Source organism: Rousettus aegyptiacus, unplaced genomic scaffold (assembly GCF_014176215.1).
Source record: "Rousettus aegyptiacus isolate mRouAeg1 unplaced genomic scaffold, mRouAeg1.p scaffold_m13_p_10, whole genome shotgun sequence".
NCBI classification, from domain to species: Eukaryota; Metazoa; Chordata; class Mammalia; order Chiroptera; family Pteropodidae; genus Rousettus; species Rousettus aegyptiacus.
This window is the reverse complement of record NW_023416285.1, coordinates 31899660-31923264: the sequence shown is the minus strand read 5'-3', so window position 1 is coordinate 31923264 and position 23605 is coordinate 31899660. Positions and strand designations below refer to the sequence as shown.

The 23605-nt window shown below is 33.5% G+C and overlaps 1 protein-coding gene across 1 annotated transcript in view; it reads left to right on the top strand.

Annotated features, from left to right (window-relative positions):
• Window positions 1-340: 340 nt before the first annotated feature.
• LOC107517921 (microsomal triglyceride transfer protein) overlaps window positions 341-23605 on the top strand; it is a 42475-nt gene continuing 19210 nt past the window's right edge. Inside the window, exons 1-10 of the mRNA XM_016159110.2 lie at window positions 341-493; window positions 5892-6079; window positions 7235-7378; window positions 11881-11988; window positions 13188-13304; window positions 13608-13747; window positions 15433-15583; window positions 17723-17880; window positions 20709-20877; window positions 21713-21820. Of these exons, the coding sequence (XP_016014596.2) occupies window positions 433-493; window positions 5892-6079; window positions 7235-7378; window positions 11881-11988; window positions 13188-13304; window positions 13608-13747; window positions 15433-15583; window positions 17723-17880; window positions 20709-20877; window positions 21713-21820 (1344 nt within the window). The 5' untranslated portion in view covers window positions 341-432. The remainder of the gene's footprint in view (window positions 494-5891; window positions 6080-7234; window positions 7379-11880; window positions 11989-13187; window positions 13305-13607; window positions 13748-15432; window positions 15584-17722; window positions 17881-20708; window positions 20878-21712; window positions 21821-23605) is intronic.

The following is a 23605-nucleotide window of genomic DNA, read 5'->3' as shown; positions in this document are numbered from 1 at the left end:
TGAGTTTGAGAATCCTCACCATCTCCCACATAAAATATGAAGACAGGCATTTAATATCATAGACATGATTATTATTATGAGCAAAAAACCATCACCACCGGTTTTCCTCAAATGTTCCTCAGTACTTCTGAATTTACAAGAAGGTAGACTGGTTTAGTTTTCCTCTCAAAAGTGAAAATTTTCTTGATTTTCCTTATTGAGTAAAAAAAAAGTGAAAAACTGAAAATTACAGCCCACCTATGTTTAATCATTAATAAGGATCTCTTTGGTGAACTTAGTCCTGATTTTGGAGTTTGGAATCTGACCTTTCCTCGAAGATAAACATTACTGTTGCAGGTTCTAAGAAGGGGCATTCCCTCACTGCCATAAGAAGAGTCCACTCTCAGTGATTCCTTGCTAGGAACTGGATGCGTTAGAGGGTGGCTAGTCAATATGATTCTTCTTGCTGTGCTTTTTCTCTGCTTTATTTCCTCATATTCAGCTTCTGTTAAAGGTAAGTTTGTTTTGCCTTTTGCTAAACTTTAATTTTAATTGTTGTGGGAAAATTGTGTGTGTCTCTAGAGAAAGAGTTTCCAACTAAACCATCATCAAAAACATGTATATGGAGTGTTTGTGAAGGGTTAGAATGAAAACTGAATTTAAATTCCTCCATACATTAAAAAAAAAAAAAAGGACGTTCCTTTTAGTTACAGTCCCTCAGACTAGTGTGCTTCCTGCTTCATTTTCTCATTCATGGTCTATTTTTAAAAGGGAGAAAAAAGATGCCTGTTATTGTTACCTGCTGCTATTGGTCACTCACTGAATGCAGCTTCTTCATTTGAATTGTAAAACAGGATAAAAAAACAGCTCTTAAATTTTCTTCTAGTTGCTTAGCAATGTGACATCAAAAAGATTAAGACCCAATGATGCAGGGATTTGATTTGCTAAAGAATTATGAATGAAATGGCAAAGCATGTATTTAATTCAGTTACTATTTAAAAGTGATAGAATCATCACAATTGGTGAATTACAGAAAATAGAACTATAGGTTTAAGAAGGAAGATTTATTATCTTTGGAAAAATAGTATTGCTAGCTAAATGTTTCACCAGTAAAGTTATCGCTTTTTAGAATCTCTTAAAAGAGTGCACTATGAAAGCCGATTGATCAAACAGTAACTTAGCATGATAAGGTCCAATTTTAATAATCGTATAAGTAATCGATATAAAACAATTCATATGTAAACTTCTAAAAGTCTTTTTTAATGACTGTGACTTTTGATCATAAAGTGAAGTTTTTCTCAAGATTTTTTGCATGGAAAATTTCCACATGAGGGAAAAAGGCAATCTTTGTTATTGGAACAATAAATGGAGGTTTAAAATTGTATTATTCCACCTAAGTAAATGGCACTTTAGGTTCTCGAACTAAAGATAATATTTTTTTACCAGTTTCTAAATTGTTTAGTATTTAAAGATATAGTCTCTACTTGGATGAAAAAAATTTTAATGAGAAAATTTTAAAGGTTTATTAATTATAGCTGACTGAGGATTATTATATAGAAAGTTTACTGTTTTATTATCTGTCAAATAAACTGTTGTATATTTGAAATATGAGTGATTTGTACACCATAATATCAAACCAATACCGTGATTATTTTGAGAAAAATAATTGAAATATAGTGGTTAATGTAGGTTTCTCTTTTTTCTCACCCTATAAATGAGAAAATTGGATAACTTGATATTTTCAAATATATGCACTTAGAAAGATTTAAGGATACACATTTGCACGTGTACTCATACAACAATGACATACAGGTTTCGAAGATGACAGATAGCTAGAGTTTGTTGTATTCAAGCTCGGTGGTAAATCCAGATGTTTAGAAACTGAAGCTTATGCAATTTAGAGGCCATCTTTGGAAAAAGATTACAAAAATATCTTACTTTTGTGAATGTCATTGGAAAAAAAAGATATGGCATGTGCCCACATTGCTAGGGCCCCTTCTAAACCTTGAAATGAGGCTGGGCAAGTGAAGGCCCCAAAGCTTAAGTGTCATTAGCTTCACAGTATAAGATGTTTGTACCAAATGTTATAAATAAGAAGTATAGGACTTGACAATTCTCTCTCTACCTAGATGCGATAACCTTTTGCATTATAATACCATGATGTAATTATAGATTCCTTGCCCTCTATAATAATCGACATTTAACAGACAAACTACTTGTAAAGAGTTTATTTCAAAATCAGGCCATTATAAATTTGGGGATCCTATGTATCACCTCGAAACTTGTCTAAAATTTAATTGTCAATGCAATTTCTTAGAAAATTTTTGTTTCGGATGGATTTTGAGTGCAGGTTGCACTATAAAGAGAATGGAGGAGGGGATTAGGATTAGTACAGAAGAGGTTCTATTTAGAAGAGATATGCGTGTGAACATTCTAAAGACTCAAGTATTCCCTGCTTTTTCTGAATTGTATTTTATAATGGTGAGTCTATTCTCATGGCCTTTTTAGGGTTTTCTTTATAGTAATTTTATTTTTGATAATCCACACTTAAAATTTCTATTTAACTTTGTCACCTCTAAACTTGATTCTTCACTTCCACTCTTTCTCTCTGTGCCCATATTTTTCAGTTCATTCATATTAATCATTTTTTTTTTTTACATCCCTATCTTTTACCCTACTCTTTTACTTCCAGCCTTATTGTTTTTCGTTGGAATCCTAAATTTCATTACCTATTATTCTTATCATGGTTACATGTTTTTTCAAACTTCACTTTTAATTTATCTTTGTCTTCTTGCTTAAGCCAATTAACTGTGCTCTTGTACTCATCTAAGTTTGATAAATTAGTATTTTAAGATATTTCTTAAATGGTTGGAAACTAAGAGTTTGTTGCTTTTCAGTCACTTAAAAATTCTGAATATACTTGAAAAGGCACATTGAAGAGGTACTTACTCCTTTTGGGGTTAAAATTGATCTCTCTTCTGGTGTTCTCTAATATCTACTTCAAAAAAAAAAAAAAAAAAAAAAACCATTCTGCCTACTCTAAAGAGCAGTGCCCTAAGAAAGAAAGTCAACAATGTCAATAGAACATGCCCACATTGTCCACTGTTACCAGAGCTCTCAACACATAAACAAAGAAACATTTACCAAACAGGAAAGGATAGCAGGGACAACACTACAGCATAATCCACTTATTTGAACCACTTTAGGCTTTATCGCCTGTTGAAAGCAGTAACAAAAAGTTTTAGGAGAACAAGGCTCATTCTTTCTTGTACTCTATCACTTGCAAGTCAATCAAAAACTGATCTACTCTTTTCACATTCTTATGACTACTAGCAAAGTAAAAGTAAGAAAAAAATGATCAACATGATAGTTTGGAAAGCTTTGAAATTTGAGAGCCTACCTTTCTACAAACTTTTCATAGTTATTTTAATCAGAAGACACATTTGTGTAGTCCACAAAATTTGGATTTCAACAAATTTAAATGTCAGATTCTGCATTATATCTGCTATGTTGAGATGAACACAAAGTCAGCTTTTATCAGCTGTCACATAATGCTTACCTTGTAGAATTACTATACGGATTAGTTAAGAGAAGATGTACTTCCTTTATGCCTTACATGGAATTTGATAGGTGTCATTAAGAAAAAAGCTTCTCTAGCCAAAATATCTTTCCTGGCTAGAAGGCCAAGTTTTGAACCTGTAGCAGTGTCCCTAGTTAAAACATAGAAGAGATAGAGGTAGGGGAGGCTAGAGAGAGTCACAGACTTCGCCTCCTTCAAGGTTTTTCCTGACTTTTTCTGCCTTCCGTATCTCATAACTAAAGCTCTACCTGACTTTGTGCTCAAACATAGTCTGATTTTTTTTTTCTATGTCTGTTCACTTGGATACCTACTCCCACACTTCCTTTTCTTGACTTTTCCAGATTTTTATTTCTTGTTTCTTGATCCTCTTTCTTTAAAAGTTTGTCAGATTATGTAATTTCACTACACATCTCACTCAAAATCAAATTCTAAGTCTTTACAAAGGTCCCTCCAAGTCTTCATGCCACTCATAGGAACCTATTTGAACTTATCTTCTTCTGCTGTGTCTTTCACTTAATTTCAGCCTCTTTGGCCTCCCTGCTGTTCCTCCATTACACCTTTATGAACTCTCCTGAGGGCTTTTGAATCTGTTATTTCCTCTGTGGAGAGGATGCAGGAGATAGTAGTGTGGGGATAAAGGGAAGGGAATGCTCTTCCCACAGATATAAATGTGGCTAGCCTAAAGCCTTTGTCTAGAATATTACCTTTTCACAAAGGTCTTTATCCCTATTCCCTTTTCTGTTTCTTTTTTCTTCATATACTTATATAATTTATAAGTATATAAGCTTATTGCCCATATCCTCCTCATTCAACTATAAACTCCACAAAGGTAGACATTTTGTCTGCTCATTAATTGGTATAGCCCCTGAGCCTATAAAGGTACCCACCACCTAGTGGGTGCTCAATACATCCCTATTGAATGTATGGATGAGTGAATGAATGAATGAATGAATGAATTTCTTGCTCACTTCTTAAGAATGGAAACACGTTCAACCTGACAGCCTGGGTTCACATTCTGACTCCACTACTATCAGAATGATCTTGGATAAAATATACAATCTCTGTGTCTCTTGATTTCCTTATCTATGAAATGAGATTAATAACGGTACCTATCCCATTAGGTTTTGGGGAGGATTAAATAAGGAAATGCACATAAAACACTTAGTTTACTAGAGACAATGTGTTATGACCATTTTTCCTCAGGACAGTAGGTGCCCATAGTAGGTGATAATGGAGACAATAGATAGTAAAGACTTTTCAAAGTTTTTCTCAATTTTTTGTCTTTGCAAAGTAATTTTACTCCCTTTCTCAGCTTTCTCACTTCTAGCTCAGTCATCTCAGACTCCTTTCTTGTCCTTCTGCTCATATGCATATTTCCTGAAGGGGGAAAAATGTCATAGTTAACTAGGCAACGCAATCTCATTAGCACTAAGGAAAAGCGTATACTGAATTTTTTTTACTGCCTCCTGAGGGCTATAGGTAGAAAATATTTTTTAAAAAGTTTGTATGACCATGAACTTCAAGTCATCTCTAGGAAATTCTTTGTATTAAGTCAAATTGAATTGAAAAGTGGGTGAATTCTTCCATATATAAATTTTTTGGCTCATAATACTGACTTTTATACTATTTGACATTAAATTTCCCTGCCATATAAAAGCCTTTGCTAAAATTTTATGTAGTAAAACATTTTATTTAGAAACAGCTGATTTAAATTTACATATGTGTAGCCTTGAAATGTACTTTTGTACTAACACTTTACTAATTAAATTAACAGAGAAAGTTACATTGGAGGGATATTTTTAAAATATTCAAAATATATGATTTAAGGAACTGCCTTTTAACCCCTAAAATTACTTTGGCACTGATCCATTGCATTTAAATGATATGTTAATTACAAATGATTTTTATTAATTTTACAAAGCAATTCTAGGCTGAACCTCTTCTTGAAATCATATCCATTATACCATAATAAAGCTGGGGGAGGGGGGAAGAAATAATATGCTTAAAGGCAATAAAATGTTTCTTCAAAAAATATTTTGTAGTTCAACCAGGACACTATTTAGATAATCTGATAATTGATTAAGGATACAAACTAATGTTTCCAGAATGTAAGCTTATTTGTTTGTTTGTTAGCTGTTGTTTTTGTTGTTGCTCGAGCCAATTATTTTAGCAGATGAAGAAGTAGAACCATATTTCAGTTAGCAGATATTTATTCAGCTCCCACTGGGCAACATTGTGCTGGATGAGGAATGCATTGATGGCAAGATAGCATAGTCCCTGGCCTTTTGTATGCCTTACAACTAAGACTTCACTTGTGTCATTTTTTATGTAGGTCACACAACTGGTCTCTCATTAAATAATGACCGACTGTACAAACTCACATATTCCACTGAAGTTTTTCTTAATCGGGGCAAAGAAAAACTTCAAGACAGTGTGGGTTACCGAATTTCATCTAATGTGGACGTCGTCCTACTATGGAGAAATCCTGATGGTGATGATGACCAACTGATTCAAATCACGGTGGGCATTTTCTAACCAGAAATGCAAACATTAGGTGTCAGCAAAGTCTCTGAGAAGTATACCATTCAACAGCACTCGTTTTGTTGTATTCTTGGTTATATGTTCATTTAGTTTATCTATCACAAAAATAAGATAGATCTATAGTCTTGAAGTTTTTGCTAAAGTGATCTGATCTTTCCAAATTGTTGGAGCAGACAAAAGAAGGCATATCCTGGTGAGTAACTGGAATATGATGTCCAGTTTTATACGTCATAGTAATAGGTGCATTTGCTAGAATCCCTTTGAAATGTTTTGGGTGTGAGGAGCCTAGAATCCATGCCATGTGAAAAATGATTGAGGCCACTGTAGCTGAAAAAAGATATAAATTGAGACCTCCCAATTTTCTTGAGTTCCTTAAAATAAAAGGTGAAATCACTAATGAAAGAGTAAACTTTTTCCGTATTCTTCCTCAGGAAAGAACCAGGTGTTCCTCTGCATGGCAGTGTTTGGTCAGTAACGATGCTTTAGATTTATGGATTGAGAAAGGAAATCAAATTGGATGACTTTGGGGGCTTCTTCCAGGTTTACTATATGGTGTTTCATGTTTGTTTTTGAAGGATCTAAAAGCAATATATTTCTTTAGTAAAGTTGTTTGTCCTTCTACATGTTAGTGTGAAACAGGTATACAGGACCAGAATTTGCTCCATTGTAACTGAGAAGTAGTTGCTGTTATACTTTATAATGAAGTGTCATTGAAATACATTTATCAAGTGATCCTTGCTTCTTTGGATGTCTCTAACAGGTGTTGTGTTTTCCAAGTCGAATCAAAATTTTATTATCCATCTCTCTGAGCCATTTATCAATAGAACAGTATTCTGTACAGAAAGTGAATATTATCAGGCAGATAGCAGCAGCTATTTTCTACTCACAATTATTATAAACCTGAAGTCACAGATTCTTTTATCAGTAATTCAACCTAATTCAAAAACCTAATTGTTGAATACCTTTTCCATTCTTTTAACATTAATGGCTAGATCCCATGAATTATGAATTGAAAAAAACAACAGAAGAAATTAGGGCCAACGCTGTTTATTGCTTTACCATTTTTTTCCTAAGAAATTCTGATGGAAACAGATATAGACAGTTTTTCTAATAGGTTTCTTTCCTCGATTCCAGATAAAGGATGTAAATGTTGAAAATGTGAATCAGAAGAGAGGAGAGAAGAGCATTTTCAAAGGAAAAAATCCATCCAAAATTATAAGAAAAAAAAATTTAGAGGCTTTACAAAGACCTGTACTCCTTCATCTAATCCATGGAAAGGTAAAAGTAACTTTTTTTTCCCTCCAACTTTATATTTGTCTTTTCTTCAAGAGCTCTTATTTTTAGGTGATCATGGTATCACTACTTTTTTGGTAAATGAAATTTTTTCAAGAACTAATAAACAGAGCAAATTAAATGTTTTAGAAGTGAATCAAGGCATTGAATTCACATATTTTCTAACTATTTATGTTCCCTATTTTAATGAAAATCTTTATAGTACTTGTTTATTGTTGAGAGGAATTATTAAAAGGTATATTCTTTATTAAATTAGGAAGGGTTACAAAGATATTGTAATACAAATGTTCATCACAGATGATTAGATAAATTCAGGAAAGTAGACAAATTATGAGAACGAAATTATCTAATGTAGATAAGTGATGTTAACTTGTTATGAGAATATCAATATCTAGCAGAAGTACAAAATCGAAACTTTTGAAAGGATATGGCATTTTTAAAGTAAAGTTGATTTTTTAAAAAAGCATTTTGATATTATTTTAAAACTATGACTTTGAAAAGCATTTTATATATTAAAGTAATGAATAAACACAATAATATCCATTTGAGAATTTGCTCAGTAATTCCTGTAAGTGCATTTCTTATGGTTTGATTCTAGTCTATTAAAATAGTCTTAATGTGTTTGGAATCGAGAATCAATTGTGATCAGTGAATTATTTGGCATTACACATGTGGATATATTAAAATCCACATATTAATATGTATAAAAATGCATTAGTAAAGGTGAATTTTAGAAACTAAAGTAGAAAAACAGAAAGAGACCCTTATAGTGAAAATTCCACGTCTCTAAAATTTCTCTAGATTCAAAATAAAGGCGAAAACAAGTAGTTTAAAATATAAATTTCAGACATGTAATGTATTTCTCATCATGATGCATGTTTTTATCTAAAGTACTAAAAAGAAGGATTATTGCACGGTCACCTCTCCTACAACCAAATATGAAATTACCATCTCAAGAATGCTCCTCTTTCTTCTCCACTTATCAAAATACTTACCATACTTCAGATTTTGCTCACAGGCCTTTTCTTCTATGAAGTTCATACTTGTTTAGAAGTAACCAGCCCTCTTTATAATCCTCTTAGCATTTTGTAGCTCACTCATAGCCTTATCATTTTCCTTTTGGTCACTTGTGTTTGTTGCTAGATTATTGATTTCAGGAGAGAAAATTCCCATTCCTTTGTATAGTCCAGCCCTCCACTCACTATTGTGCCCTTCCATGCTCTTTGTCTCCAAAGCACCCAGAACTATATCTTGCACTGACTGATGCGGTGTTCCAGGAAGCCTTTTCCAACATTCTCTCAAAGTCCCGTGGACTTATTTCTATCCAAGCATTTGTCACAGTGTATTATAATCTTCTCTTTATTTGTCTGCCATCCACACTCAGAGTAGGCTTCTAATGGGCATCGGTGGTGTCTTTATCTCTATACATTCAGTGCTTTGCTCACAGTATGAGCACAATAAATGTTTATAAACTAAAGGAATGAATAAATAAGGTTATATGTTAAAATGAGTTGGACTTTGAGCAAGGCTTTGCTTATTGTTTGCTTAATAATAACTAAATGGACTGAGTACTCAATGCCTCCATTGACTGAGGGTATTACATGAATTATCTCTTTTTATCTTCAAGACAGGCCAAGGAATCAGGTACTGCTTAATAATCCTCTTGCAACAGATGTTGAAACAAAAGTTAAGAGAAGTAAAGAAATTGCCTACGGTCTTAAAATTGGCAAGTGGTAGAACTGGGATTTAAAACAGAGTCTAAATTCAGGGTCCATGCTGGAAACCATTATACTGTCTTCTATCTGAAAGCGTTTGACTTTCAGCATGCCTATTTCATTCTTCGCCATACCCATAAACTCATTTGATTTTCATGTGTCACAACTTTGTTAACAACATGACATACTGCTATTTTCTCTGGCTTTCCAATGTGGCAAAATACTTGAGCCCGTAAAATATTAATTGCATTTGTAGTTTTAATGACAACCAGTCATTTTACAGCCCCTTAGATATCAGTTGAGTACAAAGTCTGTTACACACAGACACAAAAGACTCAGTGTCCTCACTGTTCAAAGGCTGGGATGGAGCTGCCACATCATTATTTCAGTGACTCCAACAATTCTAAAGGAGCTCTGACTTGTGATGGTTTACTGTAGCCTCAGGTTAAAGTACATTGTGCTACCTTTCAATTGCATGATAGAGTTCTTGGAAAACATGACCCTGGAGACTAAGAAACTATGTGGACTTTTCAGCCACATCACTCTCAGAAAAGATCATTATTGAAACTCTCACTTCCGCTTATTATGAGATAAATTATGAAAGGAAAGATTGAACTTCTGATCGACAATTTTCTTAAAGAGTATTTTCTACCCTAGACTCAAACCAAGTTTTATTTCCCGAAATTTCTGTGATTTCAGGTATGCTCATCAGCATGTATTTTTTCTTTCCCAAGCCCCCTGTTTTAAGCCCCCATATTTACATTATAAAAGAGAGTCCATTAAAATACTTAGATACATCTTTTTTCCACGTTCACTCATCTCCCCTATATAAGTGTTTCGGCACGACTCTAATTTTGTCTACAAATTATAAATGAAGTTGGAAACATAACAGATTTCTGGTTAAGTTGATTAACATTGACAAGCAAAAGATGCCTCAAGTTACAGCCTGGGACTCTTTCTTGCTAATCCAGTTAACTGGATAATTACTAGATTTCTATTTTTGGCTTTCATTGTCAGTATTGATTAAATTAACCACATGGCTGTTGAGTTGGCCCTTTATTTTGTGTCGTTTCTAGGCATTGACTTGCTCTCTCAGTCTGGCAGTATGGTTTCTGTACACACCCTGAGCCTCTAAAAGAAATGTAACACCTTGAAAATCTAATTCTTCATATATTTCTTTACTTGTCTGTTTTTTAGTGTGCTGTTTCCCAGCTATGCTCTGACTTAGATACATACCAAAAACATATTTAAAAGATATAATAACTCTAGCTAAGTAGACCAAATAAAATGATTAATCTCTGTTTGCTGGAATCCTTTTTGTTCATTTTTGCAGTTCGGCCAGTTAATGGAATTTTGCTCTCTGTTAATCTTAAAGAATGTATAAATGAAGGGACTGGACTCTATAGCAGCATTTTTTCCCTAAGGAAAAAATATGAATAATCCCTACTGGTTCCAAGAGGAAACTGACCTTCGAAATTTGGCCGGAAGAGGCCCTACGTCTCCTTTCCACAACTTACTCATCTCTCTCTGTTTCTCCCTCGGATTAAAGTTTGTAACTAGGTTGTGCCACTGCTGCTCTCCAGAAGCTCTGGAGACTGTGAATTTAGTTAAGAGTCCTGTGCTCTCAGATGTTCAGAGCTCATTTTGAACTGAAAGAAGAAATCAGTTTTATGGCTTAAATGTAATAAAACTTACTCAGTTCCTGTTGTGAAATAATAAATTTAAGATTACTATTGTGACAGCCACGTAGATGGAACCACAAAGTTCTGACAAGTAGTTTCCCATTTAATGGTTCCTCTTGCTTTCTTAAGTATTTAAGACTCAGGCCAAAATAGTCACGGACCAGAGGCATGTAAGCATCACTACCAAGTGAGCCCTTCTGAATGTGTCTGGGCTCAAGTTATGTAGTTATGAATCTCTGATAGTCATGATATCTTAAGATATCATACTCCCAAATATCTTGGAAAGGAAGATACACTGTAATGCCTAAAAAGTAAGAAGACCCAGTTTACAAAATAGAACACCAGAAATTCAGCCTTGGATCTGAGGAATTGCCAGTGTTTTGTTTGAGAATATGATACCATGAATTTTCAGACACTGAGGTCACTATTTCAGCTCCCTCTTAACCTGGACAAACACAATTCCAATATTTATAGGTTTGTCCAGTGTAATGACTAAAATTGATTGTGGGCCGGATGAAGTACCTAATAAATCTGTCACTATGCAGAGTATGTGTAGAAAATAAAAATAGGGATTTGAGGCACTCGTTTGGATAATTCAGGAAAAACATCTTCTGAGGTACAAAATTTCATGTAGACTGAATCATTCAGATTGATATTAATTGAATTCATTGCATGATTAATAAAATTTCTGTTTGACTTGAGAAGTTATGGTTGGCTTTAAAGAAAAATAGAAAGGCATTCAGGATATTTCTGGTAGAAGTGCTCAGCTATAATTACCATAGACCTTGGGAAGTTGTACAGGAAAGTTCTGTCTGTCCGTCCCCTATTTCTAAGTCGTGTGCTGTGTTTGAAGTTAATACAGGGTGAAAAACAATAGACTGCTTTCCAGAAAATGCTCCCTGTATTTTTATTCTTGTTTCTTAAATATGAGCTAAATTATCAAAATGGTATGAGACATTGTTATCACTACTATGCCTTTCTTTCTCCCAAAATTCATAGGGGCAAAAATCTGACCTTTTCTGCCACTTATTTAACCAAATATGATGTGATCTATTTTTGCTCATTTATGTCTGTTCTTTTTCCCCCCTAGGTCAAAAACTTCTACTCACATGAAAATGAACCAGTAGCCATAGAAAATCTTAAGAGAGGCCTCGCCAGCCTATTTCAGATGCAGTTAAGCTCTGGAACCACCAATGAGGTACTTGGTAATATTATTAAAAATCCAAAATCTTATTTGTCAATAGAGTTATCAAAATTGTTTGTATAGGTTTCTATTTGTAGAAATTCAGTTAAAAAGTTACTACTATGGTAATGCTCAGCAAAGGTGGGTGGAGTAGTAAAATCTCATTTATATATGAAAATACCATTTATACCTTTTGTACTCAAACACTGGGTAAAGAGAATTTGACTTAGTTATACTAAGGAGATCTATAGAATGACTCATTGATAGAGATGGAGAAAACCTTGGGGAGTGTTCCAGTGGCTTCACTGTGTATCACTAGCCCAATGAAGTGCTTATTAAAAATATAGATTCTCGGGATACACTGCAAAGATTCTGATTCAATATACTAGGGAGGACCTAATCATCTCTATTTTAACAGTTCTCTCAGATAATTTGGATGAGTTTTCAGTTTAGGGACCCATTGGTCTACACTAACCCCTTCTTTTTATAGACAAAGAAACTGAGGTTAAATTAGGGAAGTTCAGTGGCTCCCTCAGTACTACACTTGGAATCAAAGACAGAGCTGAGTCTAAGTTTCCTAGTCTGAATTTAGATAGCCTAGGAGTGGGTGAGAAAATCTGATGGAAGGGCTGGGTCAAGGAAATGTTAGTTAGCTTGCTAGAGTAGAGGCTGAGTGTGATGCTGGCAGAGGCCCATAGAAAGGCTGAGGCAGCTAAACAGAGTCCATACTGGAATGCACTTGCTTATACTCAATTTGTTGATGTGACATAATGAGTTGAATTAATCCAACAGGTTTTTAAAGATTTATAATCATACTCAGCTAGTCAAAGTGTGTGAACGTGCACATACACACACACAGCCTAGATATAGCATTAAAAGTCAACTCCCTTTGCCACATAATTACCCATTTACCAGAAGTTTTGATTATGACCGGGCCATTAGTTCTTATTAGACATTAGAGAGACGTGGGAAATCTTTTATTATTCCTTGGGCAATAAGAAGGCACTGGTAAGACTCAACCAAGGAGGATGGAAAAGAATCCACATGCTGCAGGCATCAATGAGTTCATCCTGTCTTCCTATTTTGTCAGCTTGGACAAAAAGGAGGCTTCCCGTGATATATTAAGGGCCCCAATTTTTAAGCCAATTTCCACTGGAATTCTAGTGGTCCATGTGCGAATACCCAAAATTATATTTTTTTACTTTTATTTTTAGGTAGATATCTCTGGGGATTGTAAAGTGACCTACCAGGCTCATCAAGACAAAGTGATCAAAATTAAGGCCTTAGATTCATGCAAAATAGAAAGGTCTGGATTTACAACACCAAATCAGGTATGATTAATATCATTTTCTTTGAAGCATCCAAATAATTATTTTGTAGAGATTAGTTTAAATAATAGAAGAATAAGGTAAAGATATTTCTGAGAAACATTTATAATTTACATTTAGGGTATAGTTTCACATCATATCAAATGATTAGATTTATTTTAATGTGTTATAGGGTTAAATGATGGGGGATGGTGTGAAGGGGAAGCTCCTTTGAAGATTAAAAGATAGTTTGGTATTTGACTTAATTCAAAGATAAAAAGCTGAGCACATGTCACAACTACAAATTTTATTTATTTATTTATTTAGGTCTTCGGTGTCACTTCGAAAACCACCTCTGTCACTACCTATAAAATAGAAGACAGCTTTGTTATAGCTGTGCTCTCAGAAGAGACACATACTTTTGGGGTGAATTTTCTACGAAACATTGCAGGCAAAATAGTATCAAAGTAAGACAATGCTGAGATTTTAATTTTTTTTACTCCTCTATATTATATTTGATTTTTAAATATTTATAGTGCTTCCTCATTTGACTGTGAGCTACTTGAAAACAATGACTATATCTTGTTCATATTTTATTTCTCACATTATGTACAATAATAGTGGCATATATTAAATACTTAGTGTTTTTAATAAAATTTCATTAAAAATTATTTATTGAATAGAATTTAAATTTTAAAAGGGCAACCAATTTGATTAATTCTAGTTTATTTTCTAATTTCTCTGTCGAATGTTTTCAATATTATGGTTAAAAGTTGTGGCATTTTCATGTTCTCTTCATGAGATTTTTTTTGCTTTTGTTTTTGTTGTTAAGAAACACATACAAATTTTCATAGTAAATGCTTTGACAGATTTTTGATATGATTTTAGTGCTTACATATTCGAGTTTGATATTTTAATTTGAAAAAGTTCTCTGGTCAGAATAGTTCTCACAGGCTTAATAACTGGAATTTCAAATCTAATAATATGTGTTATTTTCAGATTTTAATTTAGAAGAACATCTTCTACCATTAAATGTTTTATATCTTATACCATTGTTTCGCACGTTTCCTCTGAAGTAATCATTATGTCAGAGGTGAAACGATGCAAAATTTTGGGAGAAGTGCCTCAAACCATAAGTTCTGGAAATTTTATCGAAGTCTCATCTGGAGTAGAATTTTGTATTGTACTATTTTTTTCATATATTTTATATAAATAAATATTTTTAATTATTTATCAAGTTTATTAGGTTTCCATTACTCTATAATAAAGCACTCTAAATTTAGTGGTGTAAAAAGCATTCCTTTTATTGTTCTCTTTCATAATTCTAGGGCTTGCCTTGGCCCACTAGGTATGCCTTGCTTGATGTCTATTATGCAGTTGCAGATAGTCACTGACCAGAGCTGGTTCCAAGGTTCCACTCTCACTTCTCTGGTGTCTGAGTTGAGAAGATGCAAACTACTGAGGCTCCTCATGTCTCTCTCTTTATCCCCATGTGGCCTCTCAACATGGCAGCTTCAGGTAGCCAGACTTCTAACATGGCAACTCAAGTCTGCAAAAGTACACGTGCTTGAAAACACACGTACCCTTTCTTTTATGACTTAGCCTTAGAGGTCACATAGTGTTACTTCTGCCATTCATTAGTTGGGACAGTTGCAGAGTCCTGCCCAAGCTTAAAGAAAGGGACGTAGATTCTACTTGCTGGTGGGAGAGAGGCAAGGCTCTGAAAAAGCATATTAGGCACAAATATCATTGAGAGCATTTTGGAAAAATAAGATTTCCTAATTGTCTTAGTAAGTGACATGTGGTTGTATTAGAGATATCATTTTCAGAAAGCTGGGCTAAATTTAAAAAAAGGTGACATTACATACCTTGTTCAGCATCCAGCCAAATTTTCTTTTCTGTATTCTCTCGTCATTATATTTTGAAAATCCAGACTTAAATTTTCAATCTTTGGATAAAATTGTTGCTCCAGAAAGATATCATAAATTACATTGAGGTTTCTGTTACTGCTGGAGATATAGCTTGAAACACATACAAAGACTAACACAACTTGAGTAAATTATTATCTTGTTTGCCGAAGAAATGGCAATTAGTAACTTTTTCACTCAACAGAACGCAGCTGATGTGATATTTCTCTTCCTTGGTTATACAGACAGAAATTAGAGCTGAAGACAACTGAAGCAGGCCCAAGACTGATGTCTGGAAAGCAAGTCGCAGCCATAATTAAAGCAGTTGATTCGAAATACAAAGCTCTTTCTATCGTGGGGCAGGTCTTCCAGAGCGAGTGTAAAGGATGCCCTTCTGTACGTGTGAACAACTGCGTTGTGTGACCAAATATGGGAATAATCATGACTTAAAATTTTGTTCTCTTTCTTTCTCCAAAGGAAGATTCAGTTAATTCTCTGAAGAAAGTTTTTAAAGAACTGTCAGCCATCACTGAGTTATGACATAGCCTAAAATATATACCCAAGAGGATGTATGACACGATAATGAACCAATAATTACCATCTATTCATCTCAGACCAAAAGTGTTGTGGCCTAAGGACAGCTTTTTAAAAGTAGCACCTAGAATGCAGGGAGACAATGGCCTAATGAAATTAGCAGGAAATATACTATCAAGAGTATGGGCAGGGGTCTGAATCCTGAAAGTTCTGCCACTTAATAGCAATATGTCCTCAGGTGAAATGTATCATTGAACTCAGTGTTCTGAGTATTGCTGTAAGGACTAAAAAAGATGCCAAGCTATTTGCCTAAATTAGGGAACACTTCCTTACCACATCCCAATCTTTCCTGCAATTGTAGCCAGAAATGAGATAGCATGTCCCTTAAAGCAAAGAGTAGATCATCTTATAACATTTTTAATCCAACAAAGAGAAATTTTACTTTTTGCCTGAATCCATTTTGATGTGTGGCCACAGAAATGACTTCAGGGTCCAGCATTTAGTAATAATTAACCCCTATCAGGCGATCAGACCCTTGGCTTCATGCTCAGTTTGTAACTACCAAGAAGATGTTCTTAACTTGGATATTAATAGTGTTCAGAAAAGTGGAATCATTGAGAATAGAATAATTTGCTTAAAGTACAAGGCATTAATTCCATACTAGTTTCTCAAATATACTAAAACTGAATTAAGGAAAAACCAAAATGAAACATACAATTATCACTCTCAAATTTTGTTTTTCTTTTTATTTATTTATTTTTCTTCTAAATATCATTTAATGTTCCAGTTAATTTTCTAATGTTGCATGACATAGAAATTATTTAGGAAAGTGACTAACAAAACCAATCATCTTTTCTTATATTGTGAACCATAATTCCTCCCCTCTGTTTTCAAATATTATGAACCATCTAAGATTTTGATAACTATTTCTTCATTATTGTAGGAAGGGTTTATGTCTTTGAAGAATTTACTTTTCCAACTTTGGTATATCACCATTACTATGCTTTAAAGAAAAAAAAAAAATCTGACTTTAGATTGATGTGCTCTCTCAGAAATAACCCAGTAACTCTTTAGCTAAGTACAGCTGGAATTTTTCTTTGCAATATCCTCTTAAGATTAGATAACCAACAGGGATTTGAAAAAGAACAAGATATGTCTATTGCTTATTAGAAGGAATGAATAATTTAAAACCTGGTAGCATGCTGATCATCTCATAGTCAAAGAGTTGGAGATCACTAACGGGATTTAACAAATTCTTTACAACCAGGGTAAAAGTAGCAAACTATGAAAAATAAGTTTTTAACTTATTTCAAAACCGAATGGTGTCATTAATTAAAACTATTTACCATTTTTAAAACTATAGTAGCAAAACAATAGTGCATGTGAAAATTACCTTTATGTAAATACTATTCAACTTAATGTAGATATACAAATAACTAATAGTTCAGACCTTAGCAATAGTAAAACATGGTATTTCATACAAACAATAAAATAGAGAGATAGATTAGGGAGGTCAACTTATTACAAAAGTTGATTTTCAGTGAGGTTCCAGTACATATGAAAGCTAACACAATTCTTCAGCAGTTCTAATTTTATTCCCTCCAAAAAATCCTGCCGTTAATGAAAATCCTGCCATTAATGAAAATCTTGCATAATTTCACTATGGTAGTCAAAGCTTGGCCTCAGATATAATTCCCTTGGGGTAACCATAAAATAACCTATATGCCTAGAAGCCCGAGGTCTTTTGAGCTAAATACTAATAGACAAAATGGTCCTCCTACAGAAGAGTCATACACAAGGTCAGCAGGCCTCTGTTTTTGTCTCTGAGAGGCACAGGAGTGTCATATGGGCAGGTGGTGATCAAGTATATCAAGATAAGATACCAAAAGCTTCTTTTGCCTGTCAGATACAAGGAAAAATTATTTTTGGAGAGAGCATTCCTTATAATTGTGGATGTTCAGCATTATAAATGGGGTATGAGCCTGCAGCTATGTTTTGCAGCTCTCGGAGCACTGGCAGTCCATCAGAAAACACCTGCTGCCTGACAACCTCTCCAAGGCTGAGGCCACCAGGAGCTTCCTGGTCTTTATTCACCACCTCAGGACTGCAGAGAAAGAAGAGATCCTCCAAATCCTAAAGGCTGAAAACAAGGAAATTCTGTAAGTTTCTTGAACATTCTGTGAGGTCTATAGGAAAGCATTTTGTTTTTGTTTATGTTTTTGATTTTGTTTTTGTTTTTACCAGCTGCTCCTCCAAATCAATTATTTTGTCGTCTCGCATTTTTATCGAACAGTTATACTACAATGCAGTAATTTAATGATGACTTGACCAGAAATGCAACAAAAAGTTTTCAGCAGTGACTCAGAATGAACATTTTTTTGAGCGTTTATGAGTTTAAATAGAGTCTAGATTGGTGTACAGACAGAGGAGGGCAGGGCTTAATTATAACACAATGATACATGTGGTGTCTCACTGTTTTGAAAATTGTATTCCAAGAGCTATTAATTTATACTTGAAAAGATTTCAGAGGTGATTATAAAAACAAAAAAAGTGTATGATTTTTTATTAATTGAACAATGTGCTTCTATTAAAGATCTACTGATCCTCCCCATTGAAGCTGTGTTTAACATAGAAAAGTGAGAACTGAGATAAATAGCCAAAAGAATCTAGAGAAAAGAAATATGTACACCATTTGGATATTTGATGAAAGAGTGACTTATTTTACATGCATAATTAATAGAGTTGACTTAATTCTCAAATTTACTTTGTAAATACAAGCGTTTTTGGTCTGTAATACAGAAATTTGTCTATAAATACAAATTCAGCTGTACGATACTAATTATTCTAATTGATGGTGTAGAATATGACTCAATTAATTTGACATTGAAAACTACCATTAACATAATCAAAAGTGGAAATTGGCCACACACACACACATACAGAGCAGCTGTAGTTACTGATTTCAAAGTACTCAGTTACCCAAAGAGAAGAGAATTCGGCTTTTTTCTTCTGAAAAGTCTGTTTATTCTTGATTGTATATGTTATTTACATGTGCTGAGGACATTAAAAAATTGACAGAAATAAAAAATGACTAAAAATAAATATTTAAATATGAAGTTAAAAGATACAAAATCATAAATTTTCAGACTCTATTTTAATTATAGAACTTAGAACTTTAAAATATATACATTGGTAGAGTGACTTGTCTTTATATCAAAGATAAAAATACTAACAAGAAAAATGCAAAAACTAGCTATAATTTAGTATATGGATTACACGAACCTTATTTGTATCCTAAAAATCTTAAGGAAGCAATAGTTTGGATGACTTCATTATTTATTTTCTAAATCAGATTATTTACACAATATTGTACCATATCATATATATAGCACAGTGCAGAAGGAAAGATATGAGGATAAACTGAAAACAAAAGACCTAGTTTTAAATTCTGACCCATCAGTGTATAACTTTTAAGCAAGTCATTTACATTTGGCCTCTCTGAGCCTCACTTTCAACATCTGTAAAATACAGAGAATAATTTCTTTTATCTATTATAGGAAAAGCAGGGTAGTAGAATGTAACATTTCCAAGAATGTTTGTGGTATGTATGCTGTAATTTGTAGAATATTAACAATTATGGCAAGAGGAAACTGTGAGCAACTGAGTTTGAAAAACACTGGGTAAAACCAAGCCAAATACTTCTCTCTGCAGCTGAAATTTTTAACATCTTTAATATGATAATTTATGTATAAATTTCCTTAAGCATTTTCTAAACTTACATGACCTTGAAATTACCTTTTCTTAAAGCGTTTTGTAGGACTAGTGTTGTATGGAAAACACTGGGAAATATTGATGTAATTAAAAGACCATAGGCTGCAGAGTCAGAAAAACCTGAGTTCCAATCCTAGCTATACTCTTATCAGCTATGGGACCTTGAACAAATGATGACTCTATATCTTTAAGTCTGTTTCCTCATATGTAATGGGGGGCGGGTATAGTATTTAGCTGACAAAGATGTTTAGTGAGGTGATCATATTAATAATGACATATATTTAGATAGCATTTATAATGTGCCAAACACTATTCTAAGTGTTTTACACACATTATGTAATTTAATCCTCTCACTAAGTCTAAAGTAACTACTATTTTTTAGCCCCATGTTACAGATGAAGAAATTAAAGCAAAGAGAGGTTGCAAACCTAAAATTTCTAGCACAGTGTTTCTATAATAGACGCTTAAGTATCTCTCAGCCTCTGCTTCATTCACGGGGTTTTTGTTAGGATCAAAATTACATAGTACAAGTATATCTTTTTTTAAGTATAAAGCAGTAAATACATGTATGGTATGTTTATGTGGATATGGAATAAAATATTTACATACATAATATGCTCATTAGTATGAAAATTAGGTTCAGAAATTTTAGCATCCCAGACTCAACCAACCTAAGATTCTTGATGAGTAGAATATGTGGTTGAACATATACCATGCTGCTTTTTAAAAAAAAAAAAGAACAAAAACTCTTCCTTGAATGTAAATTAATGTTAAGAGAATTTTCCATCTTGTCATTAAATAATACTGCTCTAGTTAAGTTAGGCATTGTATATGTATATATTTGCAAAGCTAAATAGAAAAAGAGAATCAATTTTTGGAACCATAGGTTTTGCATTACTTATATAGAAAAGAATTTGGATCTAATTTATCATTTTATTTATATAATTTTTCTTACAAATCTCCAAATTGTATTTGGCTTATGCTAATATATTAAAATTGGTTTGTATATTCTGAGTACATATCGAATGAGAGAAGTTTGAAATTAAACGAGGTGAGGATCTTTTTAAGAAAGTCATTATTTTTGTGTTGTTCACACGAAAATAATTTCACATCTTTAGGGAACTCAGACCAATGTAGAATCTGTTAATGGTAGAGATTTTAAATAATTCCTTTAAGAACCCTAAATATTCCTATGCATTACTATGCCTTTTTGTAGACCTCAGCTGGTGGATGCTGTCACCTCCGCTCAGACCCCAGACTCATTAGATGCTATTTTGGACTTTTTGGATTTCAAAAGTGACAGTAGCATTATCCTCCAGGAGAGGTTTCTCTATGCCTGTGGATTTGCCTCCCATCCCAATGAAGAACTCCTGAGAGCCCTCATTGTAAGTTGAATGGACACTGGGAATGTAAAGGTTCTCAGCTGCTGAAAAGCTCTTAGAGTTTAGTAATTAGAAGTTGTTTATATCTGAATAAAGGCAGAACTAGAGCCTTCCAATTATTCATATTCAAATTCTATTGAACTATTTTCTATCCATTAATCATTAACTCTTCAGTAAATAGTCTTTGCAATTCCTCTAAATAACATAAACTCTATGGAAATTTAAAGATTGTGTTCACCTATCATATAATGTGATGTAAAATAAAATTTCAGAGGGAAAAAGTCTTGGTTATGCTTCAAAATTTGATTTTAAAAGATTTGTTTTGACTTCAAAAATCTTCATGGTATGTAATACATAATATGTTGAAAAGATACAATTTTTCAATATTTAAAATTTTATGTCGGAAACACAAACTTGACTTCTCTGGGGTCCAAGATTTTTTTGAGTACATTAGTCCACTTATAATCTAGTCAAATATTTAATAATCTTTTGGGGGGAAAATGGACCTATTTGAGAATCTGATAAAAGTAACAAAGCCCCTTTTTACCCATCCATAAAATTTTACAGACCATTTTTTTGGTTCACTGACCCAGTGAATCCAATCCATAAACCTCTAGGGGTTGATATTTATGTTAAGAATATCTAGAAAGGGCATATTCTATTAACTCTTTATTTCAGAGTTATATGGTAAATTTGTGTCTCCAAAGCAAAATTCTGAGTTTGAAGTCTAGGAATATAACAACAATTTCCTCAGGCATTGATTATTTCTTAACTAAAAATGTCCCTTGGAAATGTCTAAATGTTTTGTTTACCTGTTTTCTCCCTGTTTGGCTAATAGAGTAAGTTCAAAGGTTCCTTCGCAAGCAATGACATCAGAGAAACTGTTATGATTGTCATTGGGGCCCTTGTCAGGAAGCTGTGTCAGAACGAAGGCTGCAAACTCAAAGTAAGTGTGATCCAACCTCATGTACTATATGTAGAGTTGCAGACCATCCTATTTAACACTCACAATGCTGTCCACCACCGACACTCCTAATCCCCCTCATCCTACTCTACTTTCCGTATTTACATAGCCATTATTGCCATCCAATATACTTTATAATTCAGTTATTTACTATATTTATTGTTTACTTCTGTCCCCCAATAAAATGTAAGCTCCATCAAGTATTGGATCTTTCTTTGTTCAACACCAATTGCTTAAAATGGTGCCTGGTATATAGATGATGTTCAATAAATATTTGCTAAAAAGTGAATAGTCCATTAATCCCCCATCGACATATACTTATTGAATGCCCACTGTGTATTCAGTTTGAATGGTATGTATGGTATAGTTCTTGCTCTTAGAAAAATATGAGACTCTAGAGCTACCTCCTAGAGCAGAACTTTATCTATAGTAATTATGGTTTGCAGTTTTGAGTTCCAATGGTAGGAATTATTTACTTCTAATTACTTATGACTTTACATTTTGTTTCTAATTTTATTTTCTAAAAGCTTCTCTACTTTTCTGAGTGGACTATTAATTTTAACATCATTCTCACTAAAACAAAACAAAAGAAAACCTCAGTTTGTAACCATTACTAAATATGGAAAATTCAAATGAGTTAATATACAACACAGCCCATCTTTCTATAATGCAAATAGATTGAAGATGCTGAATATATAAACAGTTTGTTCTGTCTATATTTATCATATAGCCAGCTTCCAGTAGCATTTTTCTTCTATTTTTAAAAGACATCACTACATTATTGTCCTTACTAAGTACTTGCTATTAAAAACTATAGAGAACATTCTTGAAACCAAATAGTTCCAAAAGAGGCAATTGATAAGTAGAATGTGAACTAAATATAAAAAAGATTAATCACTAAAAAAATAAAGGCATCGAAAGTGCTTGAGTATCAGTTTATTAAGATCTGGCAGAAATCAAATGTGTATAATTTTATGATGTTCAAAAACTGACTTTTTATATTTTTCAATTTCTATGGTTATTTAAGTAGCTGGTTTATTTCAGCAATCATATATCAGATATCTTGGCTAAAGACAAAACTCACATATAAAAACATTCAGCAGTATTTAATGAGCATTTACTCTGTGCGAGGTATGATGCTAATACCTTAATATAAAGATACAGAAAATATTCTACCATCCTCAATGAACTTCTAGTTTGTTTATCAAATGCAAACAGCTAAACACAATAATATTAAAGCATAAAAAGAGTGCTCTGAGAATACAGAATATGTAACAAATGATTCTGTTTGGGGTGCTGGGGAAGTTTTCACCAAAATGGTAATACTTGAGCTTAGTCTAGAAGAGTTTCGTAGGTGAAGAGATAGTGGTATAGAATGAAGAACAGTCTATGAAAAGGATTAAAGTCAAAGTGTGCCTGGTATGCTTGGGAATAGTGAGAAATTCTGTAGGGCTGGAGCACAAAATATATATGTTTGTGGGACAAATAGGTGGGAGCAGAGATGTAGAAAAGGTGGGAAGAAGAGAGATAGGTTGCATCTTTTTGAGTACAAACTAGGGAGTCTGGCCTTCAATCTATATGGAAAAGGGAGAACAGTGTGATTTTTAGGCAGGTGAGTGATGGGCTCAGGTGTTTTATTTAGAAAGAAGCAAAATGGTGTATTGCTTGGGTGTTGGCTAGATTAGAGCCAGTGAGATCTGATTGGAAAATCCCTTGCAACAATCTGGAAAAGAATGAGTAAAGCTATGACTAATGTAGGAATAGTTA